We start from the raw sequence: 16,793 nt of genomic DNA, 5'->3' as shown, positions 1-16,793 counted from the left end.
AATGGTGAAATGTCTCAGTTTCAATGTCTGATATGATGTTTATGCTCTATTGTGGATAAAATATGTGTTTATGAGATTTGACAATCATTGCATTTTGTTTTTTATTTAGTTCAAACAATGTCCCAACTTTTTTGGAATTGGCAAGTAAAGTTGTCCAAAATGTGATGAGTTGTTCATCCTCTGGGGAGCATAAATGCACACAACCAACCTCAAAGTCACTTGTTGTTTGGTTGAATAAAAGGTTGACTGCTTGTGGAAATGTGGGTTCTTTAAAGTCAGTAGAGCAATGGACAGGAGGTCAGATGGGGCAATGTCCTCAATATTCTTCAGTTTGTTATCAATACAGAATGGGGGCTAAGGCATTATGAAGTCATCTGGATTTTCCCAAATTCCACGACAGTAAAAGCATCTATGCCTCCTTCAAATGTCTTGCTCTAGTGATTAGTAGTTGATGCTGCCAAAATGTCCATTGTACCCTAAAAAAACACGTCATAAGTATCTGTTTTCCCTGTTTTACCCCGTATGTCCAGTTTATTTGTCAGGCTCCCTGTCGATGCCGTCTGCAGCTGATGTTGTCGTGGTCGGGTGTGATTTACTGTAGACTTTATAGAGCAGTACAGTGGAGCTGAGAGGCAAATGATCCAGCTCATTACCTGTGACTTCCTGTAACATGTGACTGTTTTACAGCTTCTAGAACATCCTGGCAGGATGGGGAGGATAGCAAGGTGGGTCTGCGTGTATCTCTGTGTGTCCATGTCTGTCTCGTTTTCAAGCCATTTTCTTAAACTTTGCAAATACTCTACATCCATTTACTAATTTACTAACTCATTCTTTACCATCATCCATCACCTCTTTCCATCTTTCTCTGTCTGTCTCTTTCTTTCCCTCTCTTTTCTCTCTGTAGAGGACCAGCTGGATGATTCTGAAGCATGAAATCGACGGACAGATGGGTTCAGAAGATCTAGACCCCCGTAAATCCACACACAGTCTGCCCACTGATACCTCCCAGCCCAGTGAGAAGCGAAGCATACGTTTAAACTGACGTGACTGACATGTATTGAAAAAATAATACCAGAAGACAGCTTAAGCAATTAATAATGATGGTGTCTTTTATTTCATGGCAGATTTCCCCTACAACAAGTCTGCATCTTTACCCGGATATGGAAGGAATGGCATCTACAAGGTGAGCTGACAAACAAACAGTGTCGCAGCTGCAAATCAATGCCTAGGAGGTAGACAGGAGCATTTTAGACTCTTTCCCAAAGTGAGCCCTCCTTGCACCGTGTTGCTCTGTGTCTCCACCCACAGTCCACTTGGATGTTTAGTGGATGTGTTATCTGCTGTTTTATTGAAACTGCAAAGTATGTAAGGGTCCTGTTGTTCAGATCTGTTAGGTTGGGTGTGGGGGGACCAATTATTTTTGCAGCTGTGGTGGTACTAAGAGTGAGTTTGGCTTTGGTCTTGACAGACAACATGTTTTAGAAGCAGATGGAGCAATTGAGGAGGGGCTCGCTTGTTATTATATATTCCATAATAAGGATAAAAGCTACGTTTATGTCCCTGAAATGACTTCTTGCAACCAATCTGCAGTTCTTTCAGACCCACGATGCTGTCATGGCCCCACTTATTGAATCAGTACTCTAGATTTAATTTAAAAAATGTAGAAAAATATCAAATAAATGGAGCAGAAAAAGAAGAGATTTTCGTCCACAGTCGTCCTTTTATTGCCATTAGTTTGTGTTCTTGCTGACTGTGGCTGTAATGTTGACTGATGCCCTGTTCGTACTCTGCTGTGGCCAAGGTTATAATAGTTTTGGGTTTTTCATTAGTTTTTATTTTTATTTTGTTTTTTGCTTTTTCTTTTACATTTCAGTTTAGTTTTAATTAGTTTTTCCTGCTAGTTTAGTTTAGTTTAGTTTTTATTTTTCAAAAATACATCGTTTTAGTTTAGTTTTTATTAGTTTTAGTGTTAGTTTGAGTCTTCTCAGTAACATCTGACACCTGTCAGGGCAGAGATCCAAAGGCTCATCACTTTTCATTTCCTTTTTTTCAGTTTTGATGTTTGCATACAACTTAAAACCAAAAATCACCATTGTGTGAAGTGATCTCTAATCAAATCAGAGAATTTTACTCTCTCCAGGCTTGGGCATACATGCCTGTCATTATGCTGCTGTCAAAGACTAAAACTAAGGAGATTTGGTCTTTAATTTCATTGAATTTTAGATATTTTTCTAAGCACAGGATTTAGTTTTAGTTAGTTTTCATTTTCTTTTGAAAGATTTTTTCTAATATCCTTGGCCTTAGCCCATGTGGTAATGCTTCAGTTGCCAGAAATGTCTGTTTTGGAATACCTTAGGGCAGAAGTTTTCAACTGGTGGGTCGGGACTCTAAAGTGGGTTGCAGACCCTTTTTTTGTGGGTCACGAGTTTGTCTAAGGTCTTTTAAGTGCTTTTGTTCCATTGTTTAAGCTTGTGACAGCAAGGGATATAATTAGATTTGTATTTTTTTTACCCCTCAATTATTAAAGAATTTTCATTGTAAATTTACCCAAACTCAAAGGATTTTTTCGACTGAATTTTTAAAGAAACTGAAGGTAATTTTTCCTAAATGGTTCATGAGTTTTCTTAAATTTTTTGAGGGAGTTTTCTATGGGCAGTTCCCCTGAACTGTTGCCTCATTTCTTTAAGAAAAGTTCAAAAGGAATAAGAGACTTCCAGGACTTTCCCTAGAATCTTTCAGCAGTCTTCCCTGGTTTTATTTCAGGAATTTTCAAATGAAGATTTCAGGAATTTTCACATAATCTTCCATAATACTTTCAAGGATTCTTTATATGTTTTATTTTTCTCACTGTCTTTGTTCTGTCACATCTCTATATAGGGTTCAAACAGCACAATCTATTATTAAATAAATCTGAATGATCAACAAATTAATCAGAGATTAGGGTCACCATTTTTAATGAGGAACATGTGGTGGGTCCCAAAGCTAGACCAGCTGAGAACCACGGCCTTAGGGAAACACCTCACAGCCCCCCTGAGAATAGAATGAAAAGAAGGTCAAGCATCTTTGACTGTGACAGTCAGGACAGAACATTTGAGGGAGAAGAAGCAGAAGTGGGTTAGAACTGCATTTTACAGAGATCCATTTAAGTTTGTTAAAGTGTCGTTCAGTGAGGACAAGGGAGGACAACTCAAGGCATTCAAGGAAGAGGTAGAGGAGCATTTAAGAAACACACGTTCAGACCCAGGCAAGAATTTAGTATTATGTCTCCCACCTAACATGCCACCTTTTTGAGAGATAAAGTTGAGTATGGATGAAGGATCGCTAAGGTGAAACGAAGTGCAAGCTGTAGCAAGGCTTCTTTGGCCCCAGTGCTGAATGGATTCCCATACTGGTCCATAAAAGCTCACCTAATGTCCGTAGAGTTCTATGGTGAGTGCTAAGGTTAGTATGGGAGAAACAGCCTGGTGTAGAGCATTGGGAATCCTGATTCCTAAGGAGAAGGAGTCCTCTGAACAGTACTAAAGTGTAGCACCAAAATTTGTGCCTGACAGGTATTAGACATGTTGGTACAGATTTAGGTACTTGTATCTATTTTTTTGTTGACTTCCATCCCAGTTATGTGCTACCTGCTTCTGTGTTCATGCTTTTGACTATTGACTATCAGTTGTACAGTAAATCATGAGTGCCCAAAATAACACCAGTCTCAACTGGTGGTAGATAACAAGCATGACTTTGTTATTTAAGTCCTGGTTAAATGTCACTCCAACAATAATTATATTTTTACAATGCATTAGTGCAATGAAGAATAGATGGATATTTATTCTATGAACAATGTCAGTCTATTTGTTTTAAAAACCCAAACATGGGCATAAGTGCTCAGATAGAAAATTGTCACCCTTCTCTGACATAGCCATCATTACCATCACCAAATGAGCTGCCTGATCTGAGTGTGATCTATGTTCAAGCATGGAGTCACAGGGCATATGGGTATGGTAGCACCACTTAGACAAACTATAAGAAGAGAGTGAAAAGCTGTGATGGACATTTGTGAAAGTCACATTTTATAAAGTAGTATCGTTTTCATCCCTGTCTTTCATAAAGAAACCTACAGACTTGTTTCCAACAGATCTGATTTTATGTTTAATCCTTTTGATTTATTTAATGTTTGCTATTCACTCTGAGAAACCAGTAATTAATTTAATGAGCATTAAATTGTCACAATCAATAAAAACCTTGATTAATACAATGATTGCAAACCCAAGTCGTTCCAATCCCACTTCTACTGATTACCTCAAAGTCTAAACCATTCCTGTCCCATCTGGCACCCGACTTTCTATATTTCCACAGAGCCAACATGACATAATATCATCACCCTTATCAAATAATCCCCGCCCTCGGTGTCCTCTGTTTCTGTGATATCAGATCTGGCTCAATAAAAACCAGACCCAAAGACTTGGCAGGCCTTAGAGCCACAGCTGGGGGTGCGTTTGATTTGTGTTGGCTACCTCACTGAGAGCTTTTTACACTTGACTCACTGCAGAGTGACTTGTTAATTTAAATGGAGCGTGCATGTCACCATAGTGAGGGAAATAAACAAGAAAACCAACAGATAAGAGAAGCTTAGTTTACCAGAAAAGAGCTCACTACGGGATTGAGGAGATCTGGTTACAGTTTCATTTCAGACCACCATAAGGTGGGGCTGTTATGTCTGTGCTTTGCATAGGCATTTTAGCTTTCCCTATATTATTGTAAAGCAATTGTATTATTGTGTCCATCCATCTGTCCATCCATCCATCCATTGCTTATTCAGGTACAGGTTGCAGTAGTACTGGGCAATTAGTTTAAATTCCAATTAGACTTGTAACCAATTACAGTTATGAAAGCAGGATATTTTACATTAAATAATTACTGTGTTGCACGCCTTCTGTAATAAGTGACAGTGTTCCAGTGTTTTGGCCACAAGAGAACAACAAGTCTGTATAAAAAGTACATGTGATGCAGGTCTTGTAAAAGCAATGACAAATATCTAATAACTGTGATCTCAATATCAGTCTCTATAATCATGATCAGGTTAATGGCTATAATCAAGCAGCCTCAGGTTGTGGTTGACACAAACGTCCATCTCCATGGCAACACTTTATACTTCCTCCTGGGAGATCTCAAGGCCTTCCCAGGCTAAGCGAGATCTGGCTCTATTCCAAGGTCTCCTCCCTGTTGTACGCACCCAGAATATTTCTGATTGAAGGTACTTCAGTCATCCTGATCAGACGCCCTCAACTGTCTGCTTTCAAAGTGAAGGAGCAGCGACTACTTTGAGCTCTTTCCAGAGGTCTGATGGAACCAAGATTGAACGTTAAATGGAAAGCTTTGCCTTTTGATTCAAGTCTCTCTTGGTCACAATTGTCTGGTACAACGCCTGCTAGACTGCAGATGCTGCTCCAGTCTTTCTGTCATCTCACAGTCCATTTGACCCTCATTTTTGAACAAGACTGGTACATACTTGAACCCTGTCCCTGTAGGAAGAGGCTCACTCCCACTCCAGAGGGAGCAATCCTTCGTTTTCCAGCAGAGAACCACGATGTCAGCCTCCTGAGAATAGTTGTTCTGCCTTATTTAATGTTGGAGCCAATGTTTTGCTTATAGAGTAATGTACTCTGTGATATATGTTATGATTACTCCTCCCACAGTTTTTCTGTCTCTCTGTAGGGCACATAATGCACGGTAGTTTACTGAACTTGTCTGCTTGGCTGAAGTTTAAAACCCTAAGAGGGTAATTCTTGTACCTTATCCAAACTCTATCACCCACAGTTCTTCAGAAATCACTCAGACCGGCATCTTTATGTGGTTTCACCACTTTTCTATCGAACTCCCCTTCAGAGCATTCACTAATCAGCACAGGAAACCTCAAAGCAGCATAAAGACCATTTACAGTTCTCCAGAATTTAACCTCCTGAGGGTTTTGCTCATAGTTATGGTTTCAGATTACAGAGAGGTCACTCAGAACCCATCACTCCACACAGGCAGAGCTCCAGTTATTATGAGGACGTTGGGGGTATTTAGTCTATCATCAATCGATGTTATATTACTGCTTTACCTTGGCAAAGACAAAACAGAAGTGAGGAAGAAATGAAAGCACAGGAGTCACGATGGATTCATGGCACAAAGCTTATTTAACTGTTTCTCACTTGCTGACATTAATGGTTGTTGGCTCAGACTGTTGTGAGTTTCTTTTTCAGTGTTTTTTAACCAAATGATGCCAAAGAACTTGTCAACTACATCTCATTTTACCCTGAAGGAACGTGAGCGAGTTAGAGTGGGATGCAGTGACTCAAAAACTCTGAGATGAACCAAGGCTGTGAGAATGACCAGAGACGTTCCTGGCTGCATTATCTGAATGATGGTCTAACCGTTCTTTGTTTCTGTGTCTGTATTTCTTTAGGCTGCTGATATGGTGGAAGATGAAGTGGACCCAGACTCCCACAGCTGGGGCGGCATGAGAGGTGAGAGGGAGATGAACGCATGCTGATCGAAGCATCAAATTAGAGCAATGTGTGCAAAGCAATCCATAAATGTGGAGGCCGTCACTGTCCACCTTGGGTCTGTGCCTTTGTTTAAAAGAAAGAAATCTTTGATTAAGATTTAAGGGAGATTTCTGTCTCTTACATTATACAATAAGGATAGTTTTTGACTATCCAAATATAAAGTGACTGTCTATATCCTCCTGAGACCTGAGCTGGGAAAATTGACCATAAACCTGAAACATTCCAATAAAAAAAAAAAGAAATTCTGTGTAAAATCACTACAATTTTTAAGCAAATTCCTCTTAATTTTTTCTTTATTAAATTCTCAAAAAAATATCAATACTGACCCAAATAACCTATAAAAATGTATGACATCCAAGAAAATTCACTGAGATTTACATAAAATTCTTGACGCTTTCAACCCCTCCCCCCGAAAAACACTTTTTATCCCGAATTCCCACAAAATACCAAATAAATTTCCCATATTTCCATGAAAATACATTTAAATTTTAAAGCAAGTTCCCCAAAACATTCCCATCCAATTCCCTGAAATTTACATAAAATTCTTGAAAATTTCAAATGACACCCAACCATAAAATCATCACCTTAGAATTTCTTATCATATTCCCTCAACACCCAAACACATTCCCTAATCTCCATGAAAATTCATGGGATACCCCACAATAAAGAAAATTAATTTCAAACCAAATTCCCCGCAAACATCTGAACAAATTTCCCAAATTCCAATGAAATTGCCAATTAATTTCAAGGCATATTTTTCTCAGACTTTCCAATGAAACTCTACAACATATAATTTCCTTAAAAGTCCTTGAAAAATACCAGCAAATTCCCCAAGATACCCAACAAATTCTATATAATGTCCATGCAAATTCCTGTAAATTTCAAAGCAAATTCCCTTTCACATATCAGTCAAATTCATTTAAGTTTCTGTTAAATTCTTGAAAATAAAAAACCCACCTAAAAAAAAGAAATCTTAATCAAATTCCTAAATACAGTACCTGTATAGAAATTTCCCAAATATCCATGAAATTCCTTGAAATTTCTTATCCAATCCACCCTAACATCCTAAAAAATTTCCTTAATTGCCTTTAAATTTCCTGTAAATTTCAAAGGATACCCCGTCCTTCAAATACCAGTCATTTTTTTAAACATCCAACTAAATGTCCAAAATTTCCATGAAACATTTCTTTTTTTTTTCAATTTCCATGAAAATAACTAGAAATTTCCAAGCAAATTTCCCCAAACATCCAAATGATTTCCCTTTAGTGTCCATGAAAATAATTGAAAATTTCAAATGATAACGCCCCAATATCAAATCAGATAAAAGAAATAAATACATTTAAAATATATATATATATATAAAAACCTTCAAAATTCAAAGCAAATTTCTCCAAAAATTCCAATCAAACTCTTTGAAATTTCCATTAAATTCTTGAAAAATTCAAAGGACTACCCCCAAAAATTAACAAGCAAATTCCCCTACATTCGCATATAAACTTCCCAAATTTTGATGAAAATACCTTTAAACATTTTATCAAATTCCCCCGAAGATCCAAAAATATTACCTTTAATTTTCACGCAACGTCTTTGAAAATTTCAAAGGAGATACAATATCAGCAATTTTGATATTCAGCGCTGGTCACAGGGGACCTAGATGTAACTTAGATAACCCCTGATCTAATGACTTCATTTCAGCTTCAGTTAATTCTCTTCAGAATTCATGAACATTAATGCTAAAACCTGTTAACTGTCCAGTGGTAAGACCAGGCTATCAGTTTGTTCTTTCTTCATTTTTACCATTATTTATTAAACAGCTGTATACTGCTGTTTCTCCAGATGTGGGTAACCTCATTTATGTTAGGCAGAGTTTCACAATAAAAGCGCCTGGAGCATAGACGGGGATTCTAGCTGGTTATTCCATCAGCTCTCGAGCGTACAGAAGGCTTTATGCTTCAGATAAGCATACAGGATCAAACCTTAAACATAAAACCTATAGAGTGAGTGTGGTCTTTATTGGGTTTATGATCCCTGATTACATTGTGACGGAGCGTGCAGAGCCCTGCAGCTCTGGCTCTGGATCACTGACTGGAGGTTAACAACATACAGAGGTGATGTCATGTTTCCAGCTCTGTGTTTACCAGCGTGTGTATGGGTATAATCACGGCTGTATCTTTTGGCCATGTCTGAACTGACTGGATGCCAACCTCATAACTATGTGTGTATTTTTGTGGGTGCACAGCAACCACTTTTAACGTCTTTGATGCCCTTTCCTCACAATATTTCTGATGAGAATTGACTCTATAAGGTATCATTTATTTTATTCTGTTATTCCAGTTAAAAATCACTGTTTCACTGGATTAATCCTCTCTTTTTCTCTCCTTTTCCCCTCTCAGAATACAAGGTAAGATTGCTTTAATTGTTTAATTCTCTGCTAATAATATTCTTGGCAGCTTTGTGTGCACTCTGGATTATTGTATTTCCTAATAAATCTCCCACAATGCTTTTTGTGTGTGTGCCAGATCTACCCGTATGAACTCCTGGCAGTGACGCATCGAGTGAAAGTGAAGCTTCCCAGAGACGTAGATCGCACCAGACTGGAGGTGAGCTGCAATCTTTGACTCTGCTGTTTCTCCACTTTTGTCTACAGGCCATTAAACAAGCAGAGAGAATGTGAAACTGTGGTTAAAAGAATGACTTACCATTACGATAATGAGATGGGGGCACAGCAGCCAGACGACTGAGCCAGAGCTTAGAGAAGTGCCATCTTTGATTTTTCTAGAGCTGGATGAATAATTACAAGTTTGTTTTTGTGGTCAGAAGTATGTGGACAGGAGGGATTTCTGTGTGTTTTTGTCTAAAGAACCTCTACATGATTTAAGCCTGGCTCCTGAATGCCTCATCATTAAACACATAAAGTAATAAACAGGAAAAAGTGCATTTGAGTATAAGCTGATTATACAAAGCGGAGGTGGCAACCAATGGATGACTCGCCTGCTTAGCAATGTGCATAATGCAACCCAGAAGTGCTTTATTTATCCCTGGGGTGCAAGGTTGGGATTCTTTCTCTAACTTTTCCAATATCAGGCACTTTAAAGCAGAGTTGCCAAACTTTTCAGCACTTCACCACCCACAAAAAACGGCGTTAGAGATCAAGGATCCCAATTCTCCCTTGAGGGGGATAAAGTGTACAATATTGCACAAAGCATCATGTACAAAACTTGCATTTCAGGTAGTTTTTATAACTTTTACTTGCATTTAAGCCCAAATATCACTCTATAACTATGTTTTGATTTTAATTTGAACTCATTTAAAAAAGATTTTTAAGATAATAGAATATATGATTTTAAATCATATGAAATTTCACTTTGTTTTATGGAAAGCATCATGTGACCCCCTTTCACCATTTTGACCCCACTTTGGGAACCACCAAGGATACAATATCCGTGATTTGAATGTCCAGTTTTTCCTGAAGTACCAAAGTTTATAGAGAAATAAGTAAAGGTATGATGTCTGTAATAACAGCAACATACAGCAAGTGAAATCACTTTGCAGAGCATCCCTAAAGACACAGGAGCAGAGCAGGAGATGATGATGAGTGCACTGGCACAGGAATGGAGGTACTGAAAAGAGGAGAAGAAATCAGTAGATTAATAGGCTGGAGAGGAGCCTGGTTACCACACTGGGAGCTGTAGTACACTCTGGTGTCTGAAGGTTCAACAGGAGGTGTTGAAAAGCTACAGATTAGCTGCAGCTGTGTCTGCTCAGTCCTCCTGCCCTCACCAACTAATGTGTAGTGAGAGAGAGAGAGACCTTTCCAACACAAAACAATGATGTAAACACAGAGAATCACATAAACAAAACAACAGTAAGTCTTTTAGCTCCAGTGCAGGTGAATGTAAGGTCTACACCACAATCGAAACACGTCATGTATGCATTATATTATAAACAAAACCAACAATTTCTTCCAATTAGATTAAAAAAGTCACTCACCTCTGGTGTTTGTCAGCCTGCTCTTTCCAGTGTGAGTTGTGTGATGGCTGATGAATTAAAACTCCAGCAGACTTTCATTTGTGTTTTTGCTTCAACTCCGGTGGCATCTGGTAGTAAATACACTCACCAAAGAGTAAATTTCGGGGAAAATATTTGTAAATTACCCTCCAAATTTTCCTGTGTAGCCAGTCCTATTTTAGAGTTCTGGGTGGCCAAACAGACTTCTAGGGTGACTATGCCCTCCCCCCTGCATATGTTCTTGTGTAGATAGAAAATTACAGCTGAATCAGTGGATAAGAGTGTTTATTTAGCACTAGCATTCAGCAAGTAAAATATCCCCATGTCGTTTAGCACTGCACTGACCTTACTCCACCCAGCACCTCTGGGTGATAAACCCTGCCTTGTTCAGTGAATGGAAACAGATCCCTGCAGCTAGCTACAGCGTCTGGAAGAGTGGAGTCTGTATCTGTGGTACATTTATGCCCCTGCTTTCTGAACGAGGTGTTTAACAATGACATTAGGGCGTACTTCTCCTGTGGTGAAGTTTGCTGAAGTAAAAGTTCAACAGAGACATGCCTGAATAAAGTCAATAAAATGTGATATTAACCAAATGTGAATGTAATTGGCAGTGTTATTGCTCTAACTTTCTGATGTTGTATCTCGTTACTTCCTCTCACACCGGTTCACGGCGAGTTGAACCCACATGCATGTCGTGTAATAAAAAATTAAGCACTTAATGTACCATAATAACTAATTTCCTGCAGTAGTTATTCTTACACTGCCCGTTTACAGATCCAGAGCTCATGGGTTGAAAACAGGAAATATCTGAGTCAGTAGAGCTCTCTCTGAATTGTGGTTTGTCTTGTGGTACAGTGCTGATTATCCTGCTGTCCTTTTCCCCCCTAAAACACCCCCATTAAAATATTTCAACCTCAATATGAGAACTCCCTGCAAGCCTTGGGGTTTGGGGAATAATGTCCCACCAGGAGTCGGAGCGTCGGGGTATGGAGGTGTTACTGACGTAAAAGATCTCCTCTGTGGTTCAGATCAGCAGACTGGAATCCAGTTATCATTAGCCTGTCAGGGGGAAATATTCAGACGTCTGTTTTACCCACCACCGTCCCGATCTTTAACCCTAAAGTGGTTTTGGTTTACCCGGGCTAATCAGCAGCTAAACCCAAATCAAGACTCCGAGTCCAGACGGTCACTGTGCCAGGAGGCGAAACAAGGGTAAAAGTTAAAAGAATTGTTAAACAGTTTTTAAATGGTAAAAAAATCAGGGTCAAGTATCAATCTTCTGTTTATCGTACAAATTCTGATCATGTTTTTTGCTGCTGATACCAACATTTCTGATACAGCAGCTGGTTTAGAAGGTGATCTGTCTTCTTAGCTTTGTAGTGTACTGGGACCTCCTACAGGGGGCAGCGTAACCTGATAAAAGAAGCACAAAAGTCATCCTTTTCAGTCAGCAATATGCTTTAACTTCATTTGTTCAGCAGAGCAGAAGAGCAACGTCCCAAAGAGCAATGCAACAAGTGTCCTACAGTCAGGACAATAATAATTCATTACATGTGTTCAATAATTAACACAATCATTGACAGAAAAAATACCTAGCCTACTTAATGGGCTAGACAAGGAAAATAATCTGATGACTGAAAGCTCAATAAATCACATGAAAATGTGGGAGTCAATGTTTCACCAAGTGCAGTGCTTCGTCTACCTTTATGATCCCTATTTTTAAGGTTGTTGTTTGAGCTCAGTGGGGCTAGCATTTTGGAGTGGGGTGGAAAAGGAGTACCCACTGCTGGGCACAAGAGCCTTGAGTTTATTTTTTTGTGTTGTTCCTCAATTACGGGAAAAAACAAATCAAAGCCAAAATTGAACTGAGAGTCAGGGGCGTAGCACGGGGGGGGGGAAAGGGTACTGATTACCTGGGCCCACAGTAGGAATTATGCTTCAAAAATACATAAACATGCATATTTGGAAAAAATGATACATTTGTTGCTTGGCTAGTCAGTTAAGAGGGGCCTGTGTGATATTCTTTCTGCGGGCCCAAAATCCCTAGCTACGCCCCTGCTGAGAGTAGCTGCCTTACAACTGTATCCAGGACTCAAGAAGGTCTGTCGCACCAAATAAGCCCACAATGAACACAGAAATTATTGCAGGACTGGGTGTATAAATTTTAAAGGTGTTTAATAAGTTCTTATTTTGGGTGAATTGTTCATCTTCAAAGAGTCAAATTATTGAAACTCAATTTGTTTTAGGTTTTATGTTGTAGGAAATTTTAAAAAATAAATAAAAATTAAGCAAAAATTGCTAGTGACAGTGTGCTTGTGATACATTTTCATGTTTTAACATGTTGATATGTAAGGTGAGGGGTAGGGGGGACCTGAAAATATTTTCAGTTAGGGAACCACTACCATATTGTATGATAATAAATGATACAGTACTTAACAATGCATTTAAATGCATCAAATATGGCTTGATACAGTAACATACAGTAGTTACATTAGAGCATGGGATGACATGAATCAGTATGATATGACGTTATCCAGACATCTGTTTGCAGTTCTTCTTTTAACTAAATATTGATGTTTATCACCCGCAGTACTTGAATGATAGAGCTCATCAGTGTAACTAACCATAATTGTTTTATTTCGCTCCCTCAGAGACATCTATCTCCCGAGGACTTCCAGCAGGTTTTCGGTATGACCCTGGATCAGTTCGACCGTCTGGCCCTGTGGAAGAAGAATGACCTGAAGAAGAGGGCCCGCCTTTTTTAGGACAGGAACACAGAGCAACATCTCAACTGAGCATCCGTCCTGAGTGGAGGGAAGCAGAAAAAAAAAACACAACCCATCTGAAATAACCTATATATGCACCGCCATGATACCCTTACTCTCCACCTGTACAACGCCATGCCATCATGCCTGCGGAGAGAGGCTCCGCGCCGGGACATTTCCACGATGTTGAGGCAGCATTTATCGCTTTTTGTATGCAATGTGGTCTGACTGGAAACGGACGAGGACGAGGAGCTGCGTTTGCATGGCCTGTGTTGATGCTCCTCGCCTCACATGTGGTTTCTGCATCCTTTCACCCCCGACCTCCTGCCCTTCTCGACGCTTTCATACGTACATCCCAGCAAAAAAAGAAACAGCTTTTCTATTTCTGGTGTAGGCCTTTTCCAAGGTTCTGACTGTTTAATGTGATCCTTCTTATCAGTTTTACTTTGTCATCGTGTCCGTCTCTACAAATCATCCGTTTGCTGCTCTGCTTTTTCTCTCTCTGAGTTTTCCTCCCCACACTGACTGTTACATCTTCACGCCAATTCAGTTTTTCTTCAGGACTCTGTTCAAGCATGTGAAGGAGACGAGAATAAGAGACGACTCCAGCTGCTCTGATCTTCTTTATCCAAAAAGCACCTTATCATACACTTTTGTTTTCATGTCCTGTTTAATCATAGATGTGGGGAAACGCTGGTGGGGTAGTTTTGATTTGCGTGCCATGATATGTTCGAATGCAGTCCCATATCTTACATAAGCATCTCGTAAATCAGCACGGAGAGACGAGTAAGGACTGGATAAGAGCCAAACTTGGCCGTAAATCACAGATAGAGGGGAGGATGGGGGTTATAAAAGCAGAAGAGGGGGGTTTCAAGGTGTGCAAAGGTGTCAAACATGCAGCATTGCCAGAGTGATTCGCACTCACGTCAAAAACAAACAAAAGAAATTATTTTTATAAGCTATTTTTGACTTCTGGAAAGCATCATTATGCCACACAGCTGATAGAAATCATGATTTTGTTACCAGATAAGAATAAAAACATATTAAGCTTCCTGCAGCAGCACTTCCAAGTGCTTGATTTAAAAGTCGACGCTTTAACTGTGTTATACGCTCTCAGATAGAGATTTAACTCTTTATATGTTTGATGTTTGAAAGCATTGTCGCGTACAGTAAATCAAGCTGCAGTCTGTCAGCTTTGCTTGATAATTTCTGGACTGCAAACTAACATACCATAAGATGTATGTGAACATGTACTGGACATATACCAGATATATTTGTCTGTATACAAGCCATGGTGTGTAACTCTTCAGGCATGCATGAGGGAGGGAACACAGGGTTTGTCCACTGGTTACAGATGTATGAAAACATTATGATCAATGTGGTTTGAGTGATTTTTCAATGAAACGCCCAGGTCAGCTGCTTCCATTAGCTTGTGTTAGGTATTTATTTAATTGCAATATTATTAAGGAAGGGATTTTATTTTGAAATCTTATGGTTGTAGTGTCAAATGCATAGCATCACAAAGAAGAGCTTTGAAGAGAAACATATCAACATATTGAGTTTAAACTGAGTGTCAAATCACTTTTTTTGTTTTTGCTCCTGTAAGTAACACACTAACTGTTGTCATCAATGTCATGTCTTCTTTCTAATATTCATCTGCTATTAAAGTGCTTTATCCAAACAACAGAGTCACCTTTTCTTATCTCCACTTTACAAATAGACCAGGCCTACGCTGACTCTGTTATATTCTTTGTAAAGACCCGACATTAATCCACCATGAAAACAGGACCAGGGGGCATCTAGCAAACTTAAAAGAGGACCAAAAGAGCAACAACATATTGCTAATCCATAGCTTTCTATGGATTCATCATAGCTTGAATTGCTATGAATGCAGCATCAACTAATGTAAAAAATATGTAAGATAAAAGAAATGACTGCATAAATATTCACCCTCTTTAAGGTCGAGCCAATTGGTGCTAGTAGTCTCACAATTAGAGAAATGGGGATCGCCTTAGTGCGGTGAATGTGTCTCAAGTCATTGGAGTATAAAGACACCTGTCCAGTCACTGGTTAATCAGTATCCCTGGCTACCATTACACCATGATGACAAAAGAACACTCCAAGCAACTCAGAAAAAAAGGTTACTGAAAGGTATAAATAAGGGGATGGATGCAAAAAACAATTCCAAGGCAGTGAGCATCCCATGGAGTTCAGAAAAATCCGTCATGAAGAAAAGGAAGGAATATGGCACATGTGTAAATCTACCTATCAGGTCGTCCTCACAAACTGAGCGACTGTGCAAGAAGGAGACTAGTGAGAGAGACACCAAGACACCTATGACTACTCTCAGGGAGTTACAAGCTTCAGCAGGTGAGATGGGAGAGATTCTGCATACAGTACAACAACTATTGCCCAGGTTCTCCGCCAGTCAAAGTTTTATGGGAGAGTGGCAAAGAGAAAGCCACTGTTGAAGAAAACTGGACTAGAGTTCACCAAAAGGCATGTAGGAGACTCCATGGTCAAGTAGAGGAAAGTTCTTCGATCTGATGAGACTAAAATTGACCTTTTAGGCCACCAGACAAGACACCAAACACTGCACATCACCACAAACACACCATTCCCACTGGAAGTATGGTGGTGGAAGTATCATGCTGTGGGGATACTTCTCTGCAGCCAGCCCTGGAAGGCTTTTAAGGCTCCGTCCACACAGAGACGAAAACAATATATATTGCTGTTTCGTTTTGAAATAGTTTTCCATAAAAGACGGAGTCATTTCAGGAACCACTGAAATGACTGAAAATGCTGTAGTGCATATGCCAAGCCTACATGGTGCTGTAACGCTGCCACGGAAATGCACCAAAGGAGAAGAAGAAGATCACAGTAAACTGACACAAACTTTCTTCTAGTTGTCCTTGTGGTTGTTCACTGCGTTGGATTCAAGAACATATGGTGTATGCGTTTAGTGGTGGGGGTAAAGGAGCATCAGATTTTGCTGTAAAAGCCATAACAAGCTCAGTAGTTTCTGTAGCATGAACACAACCCTGTAATCTGCCATTAATGTTTTGGTTGAACGCGCGCAGGTGCCTTAAGGGAGATACACTATGTGTGACGTAATTGTTTCAAGAAAGATGCGGAGAGCCGTCCACATGGAGATAAAACGGTAGTCGTTTACAGGTTTATGCACTCTGGGACCCGTTTTCAAAAAGTATTGTTTACAGTCACCTGAAACGCCGTTTCTGTGTGGATGAAACGCCAATCCGACATAAAACTTTTAGGTATACACCTGAATTTGTTTCCATGTGGCCGGGGCCTAAACGTAGAGGGTAAAATGAATGGGGCAGAATGCAGGAAAATCCTGGAGGACAGTCTTTTTCAGACTGCAAGAGAACTACGGCTTGGGAGAATATTTTATTTCAATCAGGAGAGACACATTGTATAGAAAAAAGAATTGTTTAATCATGAGTGACATTGAAATGAA

The 16,793-nt window shown here is 39.4% G+C and overlaps 1 protein-coding gene across 10 annotated transcripts in view; it reads left to right on the top strand.

Annotated features, from left to right (window-relative positions):
* ablim2 (actin binding LIM protein family, member 2) overlaps positions 1-15,018 on the top strand; it is a 145,017-nt gene extending 129,999 nt beyond the window's left edge. For 6 of the 10 annotated variants that reach the window (XM_041779471.1, XM_041779474.1, XM_041779470.1 and 3 more), the window contains 7 exons: positions 688-725; positions 905-1,013; positions 1,125-1,183; positions 6,440-6,500; positions 8,936-8,943; positions 9,062-9,142; positions 13,202-15,018. In XM_041779471.1, coding sequence (XP_041635405.1) covers positions 688-725; positions 905-1,013; positions 1,125-1,183; positions 6,440-6,500; positions 8,936-8,943; positions 9,062-9,142; positions 13,202-13,315 — 470 coding nt within the window. In that variant the 3' untranslated portion in view covers positions 13,316-15,018. The remainder of the gene's footprint in view (positions 1-687; positions 726-904; positions 1,014-1,124; positions 1,184-6,439; positions 6,501-8,935; positions 8,944-9,061; positions 9,143-13,201) is intronic. The other 4 variants (XM_041779479.1, XM_041779476.1, XM_041779480.1 and 1 more) reach the window with 1 other exon arrangement.
* The last annotated feature ends 1,775 nt before the right edge of the window (positions 15,019-16,793 follow it).

This window comes from Cheilinus undulatus, linkage group 22, assembly GCF_018320785.1.
Source record: "Cheilinus undulatus linkage group 22, ASM1832078v1, whole genome shotgun sequence".
Lineage (NCBI taxonomy): Eukaryota > Metazoa > Chordata > Actinopteri > Labriformes > Labridae > Cheilinus > Cheilinus undulatus.
The sequence above is the reverse complement of the archived record's forward strand: the minus strand, read 5'-3'. Positions and strand labels throughout refer to the sequence as shown.